Here is a 19315-nt window from a genome sequence, read left to right as displayed (position 1 = left end):
TAGACAGAAACAGGCAAGTTAAAAAGTGATACAGAAACACAACAGCCCTCCAGAAACCAGAGTCCCCAGGAGGGGCTCCCAACCACCCTGCCACCTTCTTCCCACCCCTCTACCTTACCCCAGACTTTGCCTTACAATCAAGGTGAGTTTGGAGGGTCAACCAGGGGGTTAGGAAGCAGAAGGATTAGTCAGGCAGATGGTAGGTTAGGGTAGGTTAGAGAGAAGTGCAGCCCCAAAGACAGAGAACAAACAACTGTGTTATCTATGTTCTTATCCATCTCAGCAAGCCTATGAGTGCAGCAGCCATCACCACTGTTTGCTTTTCACAGCCTAGCTTCTAATTCCTCTCAGCAAAATATCCCAGCTAGGCTCCAACTGGCACATTAGTTTATTGAAGAATTGAACAATATCTACAGTGGATCTAAGGCCATAATGGAAATTACACTTGGACATACAATTAGAGCTTGCTGATATCAAAGCTGAGCCTGGATATAAGCACAGTCCCAAGTCAGAGCTGTAAGCACACTCCTAAGTCAGAGCTGTAAGCACACTCCCAAATCAGAGCTGTAAGCAAACTCCCAAATCAAAGCTGATCACCTCTGAACATGATGCTTCAGGTGCTCTATGATAGTTTTGAGCTGTTAGGGGGACTAAACTGGTAAAGCATCATAAGCACACATACACACATGCCCCCTCCAAGATACAGTGTTCAGAAGTTTCCAGCAGACTCTGCACTTTGCCTGTTTTTGCTGGGATTCTGTTTGAGCAGGACTCGGACTGATCCTGGGTCACTGCACTGAGCTGCATGGAGGTGTGCTGAGGACTGCTCTGCCTGATGGTTTGAGCTGTGTCTTACCTTTTCAATGTGAGGAGAAAGCTTCCTTCTGTCAAACTCCTGCTAACCTTTTTTTATTCTTCTTCTTTTTTTGGTGCTGTACCAGATATTGATGAGTGTGAGACTGGTACTCATAACTGCCCCCCCGATTTTATCTGCCAGAATACTCCAGGCTCTTTCCGTTGCCGACCCAAGCTGCAGTGCATGAATGGGTTCATACAGGACGCTCTGGGCAACTGCATTGGTAAGGCATGCTCCGAGCTCGGTGAACACCTAAGTGTTGCCTTCAGATCAGCTGTAGTCTCTCTGGGTGAGTGTCTCTCAGGCACTGGAACCAGCTGCCCAGGGAGGTGGTGCAGTCACCCACCCTGGATGTGTTTAAGGGTGGTTTGGATGTGGTGCTTAGGGCTGTGGTTTAAGGTGAATGTTGTAGAGTAGGGTCGCAGGTCGGACTTGGTGATCCTGAGGGGCTTTGCCAGCCTGCATGGTGCTGTGATTCTGTGGAGTCATTCTTTGTGCATGCATGCATTGCTCTGCTCCTTTACAGGCAGCCTTGGTTCCACAGGTAAGATTTTGCCATTTAAATGAAAGACTTAAATATTCAATCTCTGTTTTTAATGACCTAAGTCACTTAGCTGCATTTGAGCATTTTCTTCACCTCTTTGGGTGCTTTGTCTGAAAGAAATGTATTTTTCCTAAACTTGTGATCTATTTTATGTCCCTGTCCAAAAGGTTTTAGCTAAAGCTTAGTATAGAACTGTCATTTATGACATCACCTGTGAGACATTTTGTTGGTATTAGCATGTGTGTGGGTGGTTCCTGTAGGCCTTACATGCATGTAGGTGTTCCCAGACCTGTCCCCTGTTAGGTACAGCCTACTAAGGTTCTTACTGTGTATGAGAATATTGGGTCAGTTATAACACACTGTGGAGAGGAGTATTGGAATCATAGAAGCAACCAGGTTGGAAGAGATCTCTAAGCTCATCCAGCCCAACCTAGCACCCAGCCCTAGCCAAGCAACCAGACCATGGCACTAAGTCTCAACACCTCCAGGCACAGGGACTCCACCACCATCCTGGGCAGCCCATTCCAATGCCAATCACTCTCTCTGACAACAACTTCCTCCTCACATCCAGCCTAGACCTCCCCTGGCACAGCTTCAGGCTGTGTCCCCTTGTCCTGTTGCTGCTTGCCTGGCAGCAGAGCCCAGCCCCACCTGGCTACAGCCTCCCTTCAGGGAGCTGCAGACAGCAATGAGCTCTGCCCTGAGCCTCCTCTGCTGCAGGCTGCACACCCCCAGCTCCCTCAGCCTCTCCTCAGGTCTCTGCTCCTCACTGTTTCCAGGCAGCCAGCAAGAGAAGAAGGGGACACAACCTGAAGCTGTGGCAGGGGAGGTCTAGGCTGGAGGAAGCTGTTGGCAGAGAGAGTGATTGGCATTGGAATGGGCTGCCCAGAGAGGTGGAGTCATCATCCCCGGAGGTGTTGAAGCCAAGCCTGGCTGGGGCACTTAGTGCCATGGTCTGGTTGACTGGACAGGGCTGGGTGCTGGGTTGGGCTGGATGAGCTTGGAGGTCTCTTTGTACCTGGTTGATTCTATGATCATCTCTCCATATATTTAGGAGAGACTTTCAAAGGCTTTTAGATGACTCCAAGTTCTGTACTCTGTTACCACTGCTTTTCAGTGGGATCTGGGCCTCTCCTGCCTTCCCCAGGGAGAAGCTAAATGGCACAGATAATTGTATTCTCCCATGGGCAGAAGCTTTCCAAAGCTGAAGAATTTCATCACGATGCGGACTCTGAAGGATTTGCATCAGGAAAGTATCTTACTTTAAAGGTCTTCAGACAGCAGAGAGTTACCCCTGACTTTTATGCTCTTGCAGATATCAATGAATGCCTGAGCAGCAGCATGCCCTGCCCGGCTGGGCAGATATGTATCAACACTGATGGCTCCTACATGTGCCAGCGAATCTCTCCCAACTGTGGCCGCGGTTATCATCTCAATGAGGATGGAACAAGATGTGTAGGTGAGCAACACTTTGAACAGAACCAGTGACATCTACCACTTATGCTTACCAGTGTGTTGCCCTGCCCAAGGTTTCCTCATTCACACAGGCAGTTCTGGGTCCGTTTCCTTCCCTCAGGGCAGTCTGATCTCTTAGAAGGTAAGAGATAGGCAAAAATCTCACTTTGTGACAACAAGGGGACACAGAAATACGTCAACACGTTGCTCCTCTGTCAGCTTGCACGCTCACAAATGCCTTTTCAATCACCACCCTCCTTTTTTCAGACGTGGATGAATGCTCATCCTCTAACCAGCCTTGTGGAGAAGGACATGTTTGCATAAATGGCCCCGGCAGTTACCGCTGTGAGTGCAAGCCTGGCTACTCTTTTGATGTCATCAGCAGGACCTGTATCGGTAGGTTGCACCTGTGGACCTGTAGCCTTGGCATTGGAAAACATGACCCCATGTAAGAGGTGTCTCCAGTTTTGGGCTCCTCAATTCAACACCTCAATGTTGAGATGTTGGAAGGTGTCCAGTGCAGGGGAGGGGCCTGGAGCACAGCCCTGGGAGGAGAGGCTGAGGGAGCTGGGGGGGTGCAGCCTGCAGCAGAGGAGGCTCAGGGCAGAGCTCATTGCTGCCTGCAGCTGCCTGCAGGGAGGCTGTAGCCAGGTGGGGTTGGGCTCTGCTGCCAGGCATCCAGCGACAGAAGAAGGGGACAGTCTCAAGCTGTGCCAGGGCAGGTCTAGGCTGGATGTGAGGAGGAAGTTGTTGTCAGAGAGAGTGACTGGCATTGGGATGGGCTGCCCAGGGAGGTGGTGGAGTCTCTGTGCCTGGAGGTGTTTAAAAGGAGGCTGCATGAGGCACTTAGTGCCACGGTTTAGTTGATCAGAAGGCTTAGGTGATAGGTTGGGCTCCAGGATCTCAAAGCTCTTTTCCACCCTGGTTGATTCTGTGGTTCTGTGAATGTTATTGCTTGCTGCACAACCTTTTTCAGATGAATGTAAGATTGGCTGCTGTAGCATTTAGATAAACCTAATACCACCTTAAACAGCTGCTGCTGCCTCAAAGGGAGCTGAGTTGCTGTTGTCAGTGTGCTACCTGTTCTCCTGTCAGGAGGCAGGGCTGTGAGTGTGTGTGTCATTGTTCTCTGTGCTGGTTTTGTGTGCACCTACAGCAAAATGTTCCTTTGGAAGATCAGAGCAACTTTCTTCTTTAGAGATCTCATGCAGTTGCAGGCTGAGATGCTTCTGGATGAGCATTTCTAGCAAGTCCTTTCCCCTCCAGTATGAAATGTAGATCTGGAAGATAACCCCCAAACTTTTCTGGGCACCTTCTTGTCCAGGGTACTGCAGCAGTGGAGCCAGACCACAGACAGACCTCTCTTTACGTGTCTCACTGCAGATATCAACGAATGCAGGCGCTACCCAGGCCGCCTTTGTGCTCACAAGTGTGAGAATACTCCTGGCTCCTACTACTGCACTTGCACCACGGGGTTCAAGCTTTCAGCTGACGGCAGGTCATGTGAAGGTATGGCTGTTGTGTGCTGTGGCTGTACAGCCTGAGGCACAGCTCACTGCTGTTTTGCTGTTTCCGTTTGATTTTAGCTTGTAAATCTGCACTGGGATGGCATAAGAAATCGACCCCTCTGGTGTCTTGGTGACATGACTCGTTATGAGTGAGGAAGGTCAAGCATATTGCTTGCACTGGGGGATGCAGAGGTGTGTGCTTCTGCATCTATTGCAGGGTGAAGGGTGGCTTGGATAGAGCAGATTGGAGACTTGCTGATACTCAGGCTTAAAAATGCAAGTCCTAAAGACTCTCTCCAAGTCACAGCTTCTGAAGGACAGAGGGAGAAGATAGCACAGTGCAGAACAATCTATACTGGCACAGCCACTAGAGAGTAATACACCCAGAGAAGGGCCACGAAGCTGGGGAGGGGCCTGGAGCACAGCCCTGGGAGGAGAGGCTGAGGGAGCTGGGGGTGTGCAGCCTGCAGCAGAGGAGGCTCAGGGCAGAGCTCATTGCTGCCTGCAGCTGCCTGCAGGGAGGCTGTAGCCAGGTGGGGTTGGGCTCTGCTGCCAGGCAGCCAGCAACAGAAGAAGGGGACAGAGGCTGAAGCTGTGCCAGGGCAGGTCTAGGCTGGATGTTGTTAGGAAGTTGTTGTCAGAGAGAGTGATTGGCATTGGAATGGGCTGCCCAGGGAGGTGGTGGAGTGGCTGTGCCTGGAGGTGTTGGCAGCCAAGCCTGGCTGGGGCACTGAGTGCCATGGTCTGGGTGATTGGGCAGAGCTGGGTGCTAGGTTGGGCTGGGTGAGCTCGGAGCTCTCTTCCAACGTGGCTGGTTGTGTAACTCTGTGGAAGCTGCCTGCTCCCAGCTCACTCTGTGCCATGCATGCCATCCTGTTTAATTAAAGCAAAAGCTCTCCAAACTTCTCTCTTAGCCCTCTAATAGCAGTGATGAATATAGAAGGAGATTTGGGCTTTCAGACACATCCTTTTGCCTTTCAGATTTAAATGAGTGTGAGAGCAGCCCCTGTAGTCAAGAGTGTGCCAACGTGTACGGCTCCTATCAGTGTTACTGCCGCCGTGGCTTCCAGCTCAGTGACATAGATGGCATCTCCTGTGAAGGTAAGCCCTCTGCAGACAGGGTGAGTGAGCGTTCCTTGCTCTCACCGTAGCAGGTGAGCAGTTCCGTGTACTTGTAACTGTTTCACTTAAACGTCTGATCTTTGGTGTTCCCCTGTGACACTATGAGCTGTGTTTAATGACTGTCTCCCACCTGTGTGCTGGGTTGGGAACCTCTCCTGTGGTGTCAGTGTTGCTGTTTACACGAATTGTAGCTGGGCATGCTTTAGTAACTTGCTAGGGGTGGTTTGGTTTGGCTTTGTAAGGAGCTAACAGAATTTGTAGTCTTCATCAAGTGCAGATACAAACAGATATCTTGTGTTGCATATTGCTCTGGGCACAGAGGAACCAGGTGCAGTTCAGCAAGGACAAGAGCAGAGTCCTGCATCTGGGGAGGAATAATAAAACTCCACCAGTACAGGCTGGGAGGTGACTGCTGGAGAGCAGCCCTGTGGAGAGGGACCTGGGGGTCCTGGTGCCTAACAAGTTAACCATGGCACAGCAATGTGCCCTTGTGGCCAAGAAGGCCAAGGGGATTCTGGGGTGTATTAAGCAGATTGTGTCCAGCAGATCAAGGATAAAGAGGAGAAGTTGTGGACACCTCATCTGTGCAGATGTTTGAGACCAGCCTGCTCTAGTGGGAGGTGTCCCTGCCCGTGGCAGGGGGTTGGAACTAGATAATCATTAAGGGCCCTTCCAATCAGGGCCATTCTAGGATTCTGTGAAAACTGTTCCTCTCCTGCCCTTCTGCAGAGTGCTGTGATGCGCATCGCTCTGAAGTGCTTGCTCTGACCCATTTACTCTGTCTCTCTGGGCTCTTTATTTTACTTCTGGTTTTCTTCACACCTCCATTTAGGAAGAAGTTCTTTGCAGTGAGGGTGGTGAGACACTGGCACAGACTACCCAGGGAGGTTGTGGCTGCTCCCTCCCTGGAGGTGTTCAAGACTAGCTTGGATGAGACCTTGAGCAACCTGTTCTAGTGGGAGGTGTCCCTGCCTATGGCAGGGGGTGGGAACCAGATGAGCTTTGAGGTCCCTTCCAATGTAAACCATTCTATGATCCTATGATTTACTCCTGACAGCCTTTAGTGATGAGACCCACACCTATCCCAGGATGTTTTTCCTTACCCAGCAGTCAGGACAGTGAAATGACACTGGAGGCTGACAGCAGCAGCACCATACCTGTGCACTTGCTTGCATGTCCTGAACTCCTACTGAGCTCATGGTGTCTTCTTCTTGCAGACATTGACGAGTGTGCTTTACCCACGGGGGGGCACATCTGCTCCTTCCGATGCGTCAATGTTCCCGGCAGCTTCCAATGCACGTGTCCCTCCACTGGTTACAGGCTGGCACCCAATGCTCGCAACTGCCAAGGTGAGTTCAGTCACTGCAGGGAGACCTAACTGCAGTGTGAGCTTAGGAGAAGCTGTAGGAACTTTGCATGTTTGCTCAGATGTCTATCACAATGCTGTAGGTAAAGCAGTAAACGTCAGCTTGAAACCTGAAGCAAGCAGTGTTTGGGGATAAATGTGCAGCAAGCTGTGAGGGACGATGCAAAACGAATCATCTGCATTAAGTTTGGTAGCCAGGCAGACTGCCAGCAGCTGTCAAACTGTTTATTGACATCAAAACTCACCAGAAACTTATTCACAGGTTCAAAACTGCACCGGTTGGAGATGTGTGCAGGCAGGGCACAGGCAGAGCCTCAGCACTTACTTCTTACAGTGGCAAACACAAATGTGATACTGGAAGAGGCTTTTAAGTATTTACTCACAAAGTATTGATCAGAGAGTATCCAAAGCAGGTGGAACTCTGACTTGTTGCCCACTGAGACTTGATTCTGGGGAAGGGAGGCAGGCACTCTCTGGCCTTGTGTCCTGGCTCCTCTGAAGGCCGATCTGTGTATCTCCAGGACTTCTCATCTTAGCAGCAGACGTTCAGGGGCAGGCAGGATGTCCTGCGATGTGCAGTCTCAGCACAGTGTCACGCTGGGGGCTATGCAAGCCACCCGTGTGCAGGCATTTGGAGCCTGTTCTGGTAAGCTCCTCAGGCAAATTCTGCATGCAAATGAGGCAGCAGCAGCACTGTGCTGCCTGCTTATCCCTTTTACCAATATTCTGCCTGTGGCTAGTGGGGCACTGGGCATAGCTTAGCCAATCAGAGTGGCACTTTGCCAGGCCTCACCAGATTAGGTGATGCCAGGGCTTTTGCCTTCCCCTCCCATGCTTGCCCCCCCAGCACAGGAGGAGCAGGGGAACATGTCTGGGCAGTCCAGCCTGGGTAAGCCCATGTTTGCCCCATCAAGCCTATCAGCACAGAAAGTTGCAAGCTACAGAATGCAGCAGGAGATACTTTGTGTGGTGTTACTAAAATGCCTGGTGTGGGGTAGTGTGAGTTAGCTGAACCACTAAGAGGCTGTGTGCTCTGGACATTGCAGCTAATACTTGTATCTTGTCCACCTAGTGGCACTGCTGCTCTTCCTTTTCCTGTCCTTGCCTGCTCTTTGGGTTAGCTTCCTTCTCTTTTGTGTTCTCCTGCTCTCCCCTTCCAAGCGTTCTTCCCAAGGTTTAATTGCACCTCATGCTCTGTAGCAGCTAATGCTGCACTTTCCTCGCCCAGCAGCTGCAAGGAGGGGAAGGGCATTTGTGTAACCCTTTGCCCTGTCCCTGTCTGGCAGATATTGACGAGTGTGTCGCAGAGAGCCACAACTGCTCTTTGAACGAGACCTGCTTTAACATCCAGGGCGGCTTCCGCTGCCTGTCTTTGGAGTGCCCGGAGAACTACCGCAAGTCGGGAGACACGTAAGTGCTTTCTGCTTCAGGCTTCAGCTCTTTGCTGCCGAGGCAAGCTCTCCTGAAGCCACACTGCTGCCAACTGCTGCTTTAATGATTTCAGCAAGTAGGGGTTTTGTTGGCAGGCCCACCCCATGTCCTGCATGCCTAAGCCAGTCCCTTTCTCCTACTTCTCTTTCCGTCTGAGACGTTCAGAAGTGCCACACCTCAGTGGTTTGCTTCATTGCGATCTCTGGAGCCATAAGCAGATCACAGGCTCACAGGATGCCAGGGGTTGGAAGGAACCCAAGGAGAGCATCATGTCCAACCGCCCTGCCAGAGCAGGACCACACAATCCAGCTCAGGGCACACAGGAACACATCCAGACAGGCCTGGGAAGGCTCCACAGAAGGAGACTCCACAGCCTCTCTGGGCAGCCTGTGCCAGGGCTCTGGGACCCTTCCAGCCAAGAAGTTCCCCCTTGTGCTGAGCTGGAACCTCCTGTGCTGCAGCTTCCATCCATTGCTGCTTGTCCTGTCCCAGGCAGCAGTGAGCAGAGCCTGTCCCACTCCTCCTCACCCCCAGCCCTCAGATACTTATAAACATTGATTAAATCCCCTCTCAGTCTTCTCTTCTCCAGACCAAGCAGTCCCAGGGCCCTCAGCCTCTTCTCATAAGGCAATGCCCTCCTGTCCCCTCATCATCCTCACAGCCCTCTGCTGGACCTTCTTCAGTAATTCCTGTCCCTCTTCAGCTGGGGAGCCCAAATCCGAACACAGTATTCAAGATGAGGTCTCAGCAGGCAGAGTGGAGGGGAAGGAGAACCTCCCTTGATCTGCAAGGAGAGTTGCATTCATCTTCACAACTCTGACTTTCTTCCTTCCACATGTGTTCTGTCCTTGACATTGCACTGCAGTGGAAGTTCTTTTTAGCTCCCCCTCTGAATTCTTGCCAGTGCTGTTGAAAGCATTGCAAAAATGCCTTAATTTTAGCACTGTTTCTCCTCTGTTCAAAAAGTCTGGAATCCCAGCAGGGCTGAAGGCTGGTGTGTTAGCTGCTGCTGCTATTTGTGGTGCTTAACCTATCTCAGAGGAAGTCTGTGCATTCTGGTGCTCAAAATGTTAGCCAGATCTGGGAGGAGGAGCTGCCAGCAGCTCATTTACCCTTCCCAAGTGGCGCTAGCGGAGTGGAGAAGTTGTTGCCGAATTTCAGTTGCGTAGCTAAAGTTTGTGACTGATGCAGATGACTGCTTTTGCCTCCACCCTGTACTCCAGTGATCCTTCCAAAGCTGCTCCATGGTCCCCACCATGTGCCCACACCCAGGTAAGTGTGTTCCAGCAGCTAGGGAGGAAAGCTGATACATCACATTTGCCATCAGCCTGCGGTTTCTTCTCACAGTCAGCGTTCAGGTGCGCACCGTCTCAGGTAAAATCCTGTGCAGCCTCTGTTAAGTGATGCTAAGGCTCACCTTCAGCAGAGGGACTTTGCAGGGATTAGGTAGCCTCCTCTTAGACCCTAATCTGTCAAATGCCATCTAAGTGTCACAGCAGAGGTATTTGATCAGAGTGCTGTAGAGAGAGCTCATGGCATATATAAATATGTTCATAGAATCAGCCAGGTTGGAAGAGACCTCCAAGCTCACCCAGCCCAACCTATCCCCCAGCCCTATCCAATCACCCAGAGCATGGCACTAAGTGCCTCAGCCAGGCTTTTCTTGAGCACCTCCAGGGATGACAACTCCATTACCTCCCTGGGCAGCCCATTCGAGTGCCAATCACTCTCTCTGCCAGCAGCTTCCTCCTAACAGCCAGCCTAGACCTGCTCTGGCACAGCTTGAGACTCTGTCCCCTTGTTCTGGCCCTGGCTCCCTGGCAGCAGAGTCCAACCCCACCTAGCTACAGCTTCCCCTCAGGTAGCTGTAGACAGCAGTGAGCTCTGCCCTGAGCCTCCTCTGCTGCAGGCTGCACACCCCCAGCTCCCTCAGGCTCTTCTCATAGGGTTTGTGTTCCAGGCCTTTCACCAGCTTCATCACCCTTCTCTGGACACCTTCCATACCTCAACATCTCTCTTGAGTTCAGGAGCCCAGAACTGGACACAGCACTGCAGGGGTGGCCTGAGCAGTGCTGAGCACAAGGGCAGAAGAACCTCCCTTGTCCTGCTGCCCACACTGCTCCTGAGCCAGCCCAGGATGCCATTGGCTCTCTAGTTATAGTATGTACTCAAAATGCTAAGACAGAAAGAGGGAGACTTAAGAAAACGTAACATGGGGAATACACCAGAGCTACTGAAGCTCTCCAGTTTCTTGCATTCCTCACAATGAATCATTTTTCTCCTCTTAAACACTGAGAGGCAGAGAAAGGAGGTAGATTAAACAATTTCCTCATATTTCCAACTTCTGATTCCAAGATAAATAAATCTCGGATGCTGGATCACAACAGCAGTTATTTATTCAGCCAAAAAATTGGACAGTGCAAGATTTAAACACCCATAAGACAGCTGCAGGCACTTCCAGTTAGACAGTGCAATACATAGGCAGTGCTTCTCCACGAGCACCACCTACCCAGTTCATCCTCACTTAATACATGTCCATTGGTGGCGTCGGGGAGGTGCCAGGATGAGGACTGGATGCAGTGTGGCAGTTGGCACATCCTTCTCCACCCCCACTGCCCCTGCTGTCCATTGGTGGCACCAGGGAGGTGCCAGGATGAGGGCTGGATGCAGTGTGCCTTCTCCACCCCCGCTGCCCCTGCTGCCCTGCCAGCGTGTGGGACGCTCGCTAATCTCCCTCTTCTCTTGTTCTCACTTCTCTTGCAGTCGCTGTGAGCGCTTGCCTTGTAATGAGAATAAGGAGTGCCAGAGCCTGCCCCTGAGAATAACCTCCTATCACCTCTCTTTTCCTACCAACATCCAAGTGCCCACCGACATTTTCCGCATGGGCCCTGCCAGTGCTGTCCCCGGGGACACAGTCACACTGTCCATCGTCAGCGGGAACGCAGAGGGGCTGTTCACCACAAAGACACTGAACCACCACAGTGGCATTGTGGTCATGCAGCGGCAAATCACAGAGCCCAGAGACCTTCTCCTGACCGTTCAAATGCGACTTTGGCGCCGTGGAACCCTCAGCACGTTCATTGCCAAACTCTTCATCTTTGTCTCTGCCCAGCTCTGATCCCTGGCTCTGCAGGCACCACTGCCTACCTCTCCCTCTCTGAGAGTAGCTTTCTCCTCTCCATTTCAATAAAGATTAGTTCTCTGGTCGCATGCTGCGCTTGCATTTTGTTTGCCACCAGCATTGCCCTTCCCACTTTCCCTGTCTCTGAACACCTCCATTCAGGGAGGTGTCTACTCTGCTGGTAGTGGTTCTGGAGTGTCCCTCCCCACCACGATTCACCAGACTAACTCAGCCAGCTAGAAGTTAAGGATGAAGCTCTACTTATTTACAGCAAGGCAAATTTACAAGCAGATACACACAATATCTGCTCTAGGTGACTCTGGTCCAGATGATCTTTCGAGGTCCCTTCCAGCCCCTGACATTCTATGATTCTATGATTTACAACTGTATGCAAGCTAACATCTTCATTGATGATCTGCAGCAGGGCATTGAGTCCAGCATCAGTAAGTTTGCAGATGATGTCAATCTAGAAGCAGGTGTTGACCTCTTGGAAGGTAGCAGAGCCCTGCAGAGGAACCTGGCCAAGATGGATGGGTGAGCAGAGGCCAAGGGGATGAGACTGAACAAGGCCCAGGGCAGGTTCTGCACTTTGGCTACAACAACCCCAAGCAGCACTGCAGGCTGGGGCCAGAGTGGCTGAGAGCAGCCAGGCAGAGAGGGCCCTGGGGGTGCTGGCAGAGAGGAGCTGAAGCTGAGGCAGCAGTGCCCAGGTGGGCAGCAGAGCCAATGGCATCCTGGGCTGGCTGGGGCACTTAGTGCCATGGGCTGGGTGCTTGGGCAGGGCTGGGTGCTAGGTTGGGCTGGGTGAGCTTGGAGGTCTCTTCCAACCTGTTTGATTCTGTGATTCTATGAAAGGAGGTCAGAGGATTGAGGCAGGGGAAAATGGGGAATGCAAGAAAAAAAAAGGTGGTGGGTTTGGGGGTTGTGAGAGAGAAACTGCAAAGAACAGGAGTGGCACAAATGTTTACCTGCTGTCTGTGTGGTTCCAAGGTGGATGCATCCAGTGTCGTGTCTGGTTTTAACTAGGAATGAAATCACTGTGGTCATTGTGACCCTCCATTGCTCTAGGCAGGGTACCCTAATTCCTGTCAGGACACTACACCATGGAATCAGTTAGTGAAAGTTGTGACTTTTGAGTGTTACTTAGGCCTTCATGGGCTTATTGGATGAGGACTTCTGAAATGTTTGACTGCCAAATCTTGTTCCAGCTGAAGACAAAAGTTCCCTTTCCTTCCTAGCAAGGAGCAAAGGCAGAACAATACTGACTGCTGCTGACCCTCCCACACACAAACTCTACTATCTAAATGCAGCTCTGAAAGTTCAGGATGCATCAGCACTTCATTAGTAATTATGTCCCAAAACTCACCAGAGGTGAGGGGCAGCTAGCTGGAAGTCCTCCCTTGGTTTGATAGCTGAGGTTTGAAGCAGGGAGGTGGAATCTGTTGTTGTAGGTCAGGCTCTGTTGTCTGGGTATCCAGAGTTACTTTGTCGTTATCTGGCCAGCAGGAGCAAGGAAGTGAAGTGCCCCTGTGCCCAGCACTGGTGAGGCTGCACCTTGAGTACTGTGTTCAGTTTTGGGCCCCTCACTATACCAAAAGACACTGAGGTGCTGGAGCATGCCCAGAAAAGGGCAATGACGCCGCAGAGGGCTCTTGAACACCAGTCCTGTGAGGAGAGGCTGAGGGAGCTGGGCTTGTTCAGCCTGGAGAAGAGGATGCTGAGGGGAGACCTCACTGATCTCTACCACTACTTGAAGGGAGGTTGTCGTAAGAGGGAGGCTGGCCTCTTCTTCCAGGTAGCAGGTGATAGAACAAGGGGAAATGCACTGAAGCTGCACTGGGGGAGGTTTAGATTAGATATTAGGAAAAACTTCTTCACCTGAAAGGGTCATCAGGCTCTGGAACAGGCTGCCTAGGGAAGTGGTGGAGTCACCCTCCTTGGAAGTGCTTAACTGTGTGTTGGATGAGGTGCTCAGGGACATGGTCTGTGACACCTGGGTGTGGGGAGACAGTAGGCTATGGCTGAAAGGTCTTTTCCAGCCATGCAGTTCTGTGATGCTGTGGCTCAGCACAAAGCCCTTTGCTGGTATCTCTGAGATGTCTTGGAAATGACAACGTTTAGTACCCAACTGTATCTCCTGAGCAGTCTCAAAACACCCTCTGCAGGGTGAGAATGAGAAGCCAGACCCAGCTGCTGTGTGGTAACCCAAGTTCACTGCCTGAACTACACCAGCTCACATCAGTTGAAGCTTGGTTTCCTTTGAGTTGAATCATGTCTCTCTCTTATTTTGAGGTTAGCTCCATGCTTTGCCAGCATGTTTGGCTTTGTTTTCTTTGGGGAGCAAATGTGGGTAGCATATGGTGATGGTTTGGGTGTTACCTGCCCCCCCACTCATGAAGTCACCCAGGCTAGACTCGGCCGAGCTGGAAGGTAAGGAATGAAGCTTTATACTTACAACTAGCACAAGATACAAGGAGATAGTTACAATATAGACAGAAACAGACAAGTTACAGGTGATAGAGAAACACAGCAGCCCTCCCAGAAACCAGAATGCTCAGGAGGGGCTCCCAACCACCCTTCCACCCCTCTACCTTATCCCAGAGTCTGCCTTACATTCAAGGTGAGTTTGGAGGATCAGCCAGGGGGGTTAGGAATCAGAAGGATTAGTTACACAGACAGCAGTTTAGAGAGAGAACGGAGGCAGCCAGAGAGCAACTCTGTTATCTGTGTTTGTGTTCTTGTTTGTATCTTTCTCAGCAAGCCTGTGAGTGCAGCAGACATCACCACTGGTTCCTTTTCACAGCCTAGCATCTAATCCTTCTCACCAAGATATGCCAGCTAGCTTCAAACTGGCACACATGTGAGAAGTTACTCACATATTTGTTGTGAATAGAGCCATAAAGCCCCTTTGAACATCTGGCACAGGATGCCTGTAGGTGTGGACTGGGGTAACTCGCTCTGAAAAGAGCAGGAAGATTCTACAGTGACCTGAAAACCTCAGACTGCCGGTTTTGTTTCCCTTTTACTCAGTGGATTTTCTTCTTCCTTTTAATCTTTTAATTCCACACAGACCCCCCCCCCCCCCGCCCCCCACCTCTCCCCAGCATTGCAGCCTTTTCTTTTTTTTCCCCACTTAGAAATATGAAGAAATGGGCAGGTCAAAGTTGAGATCATTGGTGGGGCTTAGCCACACTGTGAGTCCCAGCACAGCCCTTTCATCTCTGGTGAGCACAGAGCAGGTATTGTGTGAGGTTCTTGAACTGTAAGTGACTTTAAGCTGAGTCTAGTGGACAAGGGTGAGAAGAAGCCATTTAACTTCTAATAGACTTTCAAGGGCGAATGAGCAGCTGCTTGGGATGCAATATGAAATGACCCTTCCCATTTCCCCAAACTCAGACTGCAGTCTTTGAGGTTTGAAATGCTGTAGTTTACTTTCCCCACCCCCCTCTCTCCCAGTTTCCATCCCTCGCTGTTTTCCCAGTTTAGGGGATGTGTGTGGGAGAAAAAGAAAAGGCCTAAGAGAGGCTTTTCTGGCTCTTGCTGCACTGAAAATGGTGAAAGAGAGTTGGCCCTTCAGGTGGTTCCTGCCAGTTTTATCTAGGAGGAAATGAACTCTTTGTGCTTTATTAGAATGGTTATCAAGGAGCTCTAAAAGGCTGCTGCAAGGAAACGTAGCTGCACTAAACCTGGTGAGTCCACACCAGAGCATTGAAGATCAGGGAGCACTAAAAGGCTGCTGCAAGGAAATGTAACATCGGGTTTGAATCTCCCCTTTGCCAGTTCAGACCCATTCCTCCTCATCCTGTCACTACAAGATCTTGTCAATAGTCCCTCCCCAGCCTTCCTGGAGCCCCCTTCAGACACTGCAAGGCCACTCCAAGGTCTCCTCCAAGCCTTCTCTTCTCCAGGCTGCACAGCCCCAACTCTCTCAGCCTGTGCTCACAGCAGAGCTGCTGCAGCCCTCTCAGTATCTTGGTGGCCTCCTCTGGACTAGCTCCAACACTTCCATGTCCTGCTTGTGTTGGGGGCTCCAGAGCTGCCCCCAGGACTGCAGGTGGGGTTGGCTGGGAGCAGAGCCAAGGGGCAGAATCCCCTCCCTTGGCCTGCTGGCACTGATGGTTTGTGTCTCCCCAGAGCATGATGTGGTTGATTTTCAGAGCCCCTGTGTGTCTCTCTCCTTGCTCTTCAGTGTCAGACTCGAAAAGACAGACACGATCCGCTGCATTAAGTCTTGCCGGCCCAACGATGTCAGCTGTGTGCTGGATCCAGTCCACACCATTTCCCACACTGTCATTTCCCTGCCCACGTTCAGGGAGTTTACCAGACCTGAAGGTAAGTGGTTTGCTCCTTCCATTTAATAGACTACAACATGGGAAGCCTCCAGCAGAAATCCTTGCCTGAAGCCAGACGAGCTGCCGGTGCAGGGAAATGTTTGTGCAGTTCCAAACTGCAGTGTACTACCCATTTAACTAAAGCCTTCAGTACCCAGGAGTTTCCATTCTATGGGACAATGAAAGCCATTCTGAGCTCTAACTCCTGCAGCTTCCCAATCTAAGGAGCTCTGGAGCATGTATTCTCATCTACTCACACAGCAGCCCTGTGACTTCTGTCCCCCTTTCTCTTTGTTTGCAGGTTTGGCTGTAGCAAGTAGGTGCTCAGAATATAAAATACATTGCACTGTGTTCCTCTCAGCTCTTAGTGCTCTACTGCTTGGTATTCACAGGTGGCTTGTTCCAAGAACACAGCCTTTAGCTTTGCTCTCCAAGCTGGTGCCATATGGGTTTGAGGGATGCACCTCTGGGTGGATAAAGAACTGGCTTGATGGCTGCACCCAAAGAGTGGCTGTCAATGGCTCCATGGCCAAATGGAGGCCAGGGACAAGCAGAGTCCCTCAGGGATCAGTCCTGGGACCAGTCTTGTTCAGCATCTCTGTGGGTGCCATGGGCAGAGGCACTGAGTGCAGCCTCAGCAAGGTTGCTGCCCACACCAAGCTGTGTGCTGCAGCAGCCAGGCTGAGGGCAGGGATCCAGCCAGAGGCGCCTGGGCAGGCTGCAGAGGTGGGCACAAGCCAAGCTCAGGAGGGTCAACAAGACCAAGGGCAAGGTCCTGCAGCTGGGTGGAGGCAATGCCAAGCACCAATGCAGGCTGGGCAGTGCCAGGCTGGAGAGCTCTTGCAGCACCTGCGAGTCCTGCAGTCTGGCAAGGGTCACACTCCTTTGCCTACTTCACATACAAATGCCCAGAGAAAGAGCCAATGTTTGCTCCTTGGAGTTTGTGTTCTGCTTCTGGCAGCTTCCCTGTGAATTGTCAGTGCAGGCAGAGGTGGGGTAGCTAACTGCCTTCAGCCCTGCTGCCCTGCAGAGTGAGCCACTCAGCAGCTTACTGTGTGGCACAGGCACAGAGGGGAAGGGGAGATGGAGGGAAACTTGATTATTCTGGAGGGGCTTTTAAAGGTGGCAGATCCCTGTCTGCAGTGCACCCAGAGGCTCAGCCTGGCTATCTCAGGAAGATGTCAAAATCTGTCTCCTTTGCAAAAGCCAGAGCTGGTTCTTCACTTCTTTAAAGACCAGCAGAAGGTCTAGATCAGGAGGCATGCCAGTCCCTGTTCCTATGAGGAACAACTTAACTCCCAGTAGCTTAGCTGTGTAGAGCTGCTATAGATTGCACCAGGCCTTGGCTGGCCCTGCTTCACAGGGAATGGGGGAGTGCCCCATAGCCACTGCTCTTCCCATACACACCCCTACAGCTTCACCAGGTGTACTGGCAGCAGAGCTAAGGACTTGGCCTAGGATGCTTCCAAGCCGTTTCCTCATTAGTCCATCCTCGTGATTTAATCAAAAGGCTCTGAACGACCTGAGAGTACTACCCAGGCTCAGGAGAAGTTCCTAAACTAATCCAGTTCATGGCCTTGGGCAAATGCTTACAGCTCCATGGTTTAGTTTCACCATCTGTAGACTGAGAATATTAATGAGAGCAGTAATAATTACCTCCCTCACAAGGGGCATGAGAAATAGTCTCCCTTCAGAGTTTTTAAACCTAAACCCATCCTCCCTGGAGGTGTTCAAAAAAGCCTGGCTGGGGCACTTAGTGCCATGGTCTGGTTGATTGGGCAGGGCTGGGTGCCAGGGTTGGGCTGGATGAGCTTGGAGGGCTCTGCCAACCTGCTTGATTCTATGATTCTCCAACACTCCAAAGGACTCTGTCATTTGTAATGGCAACACTTTGTTTAGCTGCCTATGGGAATCAGAGCTGGAGGGCTTATCGGTTCGGTCCTCCTCCACTGCCCACCCTGTCAGCCTCTGCTGCTGTCCTCTCTGGGTGCATGCCAAAAGTCTTGACCAGTTATGAAGACTGGACTTTCTGGACTCTAAAAGCAGCAGTGGTTTGGCTTCAGGGCTTCTTGAGTGGTGCAAGAGGATAGAATCACAGAGTTGGTCAGGATTGGAAGGGACGGCAAGGATCGTCCGGTTCCAACCCCCCTGCCAGGAGCCCCTGCCCTAGAGCAGGCTGCCCACAGCCTCATCCAGCCTCACCTTGAACACCTCCAGGGATGTGTCCCATTTCAAATCCTCCCTCCCCCAAGATTTTCCTTCTTTCCATTTTAAACACTGATGTAGGAGGGGAGGGGAGGGAGGTGTCACAGGTCATTTCGTCAGACACTTCAGTGATGTTTTTTGATGCTTCTCAGCACATTTCTGTGTTGCCCTTTGCTTGCAGAGATTATTTTCCTCCGTGCCATCACACCTACGTACCCAGCCAACCAGGCAGATATCATATTTGATATCACAGAGGGCAATTTAAGAGACTCCTTCGATATCATCAAGCGTTACATGGACAGCATGACAGTGGGTGAGTGGATTTTTCCCTCTTCCCCTTCTTCGCTCAATACTACAGGAGGGTAAGGTTGAATAAGGTTAATTCCCTCCTTGATTTTCAAGCCTGTATTGATTTAATACTCTCCACTCCAATCTGCCTAAGTTGAACTAATACCCCAGATAATTGCTTATTCAAAAATACCAGAGGCCTGAATTTTGATTGGGGAGGTATTTTAACTGGCTCCAATTACCAATGCAAACGGCTTCACTTGCAAGTGGTGAGGTTTGTCTACTGCATTCAACCCAAACATGAGATACCTAGCTTGTCAGCAAAGAGACTGTAAAGTAATTAAGTGCTCCTTCTTGCTTAAACAGCATTGCACCCATTTCTGGATAGTCATCAAAACGTACTGGAACTATTAACTGGTTTAATATTTAATGGCAGGCTGCTTGGGTTTGAAATGAATACCTCTGCTGAAGGTAAAAGGGTCTGTCGAGTGCTGTGGCTTAGAGGAAGCTTCGGAATGGAGCATGCACAATGGATTTGTAGCCCCAGCTTGGCAGGGAGCAGACGTAGCAGGAGGTACACCTGTGTGCAGGCCAGACCTGCAAGCCCTCATCCAGCAGGATGTGGCTACGACTGACCTGAGGTTGAGCTTTCTGGTAGGCTTGTTTCAGGGCAGGGCACTCTGGGTGTTAGAATGCATGCTGCATCCACTGCCTGAGGTCGAGAACATGCTACGGACAGACAGACAGACAGACAGGTATTTCCAGGATGTGCTGTAGCTTGGCCCAATGTGGATAACACCTAGCTGGGATCCAACATAGCTGGGATCCAACATATGTCTGGGCTCTGACACCTAGCTGGGCTCTGACACCTAGCTGGGCTCCGACACCTAGCTGGGCTCTGACACCTAACTGGGCTCTGACACCTAGCTGGGCTCTGACACCTAGCTGGGCTCTGACATCTAGCTGGGCTCCGACACCTAGCTGGGCTCTGACACCTAGCTGGGCTCCGACACCTAGCTGGGCTCTGACACCTAGCTGGGCTCTGACACCTAGCTGGGCTCCGACACCTAGCTGGGCTCTGACACCTA

At 51.2% G+C, this 19315-nt stretch overlaps 1 protein-coding gene across 5 annotated transcripts in view; it reads left to right on the top strand.

Moving 5' to 3' along the window:
- Positions 1-19315, top strand: part of FBLN1 (fibulin 1) — a 58024-nt gene that overhangs the window by 25441 nt on the left and 13268 nt on the right. For 3 of the 5 annotated variants that reach the window (XM_064142828.1, XM_064142832.1, XM_064142831.1), the window contains exons 8-17: positions 942-1079; positions 2716-2859; positions 3123-3251; positions 4239-4364; positions 5345-5464; positions 6703-6834; positions 8138-8261; positions 15593-15735; positions 16036-16050; positions 18121-18252. In XM_064142828.1, coding sequence (XP_063998898.1) covers positions 942-1079; positions 2716-2859; positions 3123-3251; positions 4239-4364; positions 5345-5464; positions 6703-6834; positions 8138-8261; positions 15593-15735; positions 16036-16050; positions 18121-18252 — 1203 coding nt within the window. Of the gene's footprint in view, positions 1-941; positions 1080-2715; positions 2860-3122; positions 3252-4238; positions 4365-5344; positions 5465-6702; positions 6835-8137; positions 8262-11045; positions 11493-15592; positions 15736-16035; positions 16051-18120; positions 18253-19315 lie in introns of those variants that run through there. The other 2 variants (XM_064142829.1, XM_064142830.1) reach the window with 2 other exon arrangements.

Source organism: Pogoniulus pusillus, chromosome 4 (genome assembly GCF_015220805.1).
Source record: "Pogoniulus pusillus isolate bPogPus1 chromosome 4, bPogPus1.pri, whole genome shotgun sequence".
NCBI lineage: Eukaryota > Metazoa > Chordata > Aves > Piciformes > Lybiidae > Pogoniulus > Pogoniulus pusillus.
This window is presented reverse-complemented; position numbering and strand designations above follow the sequence as displayed.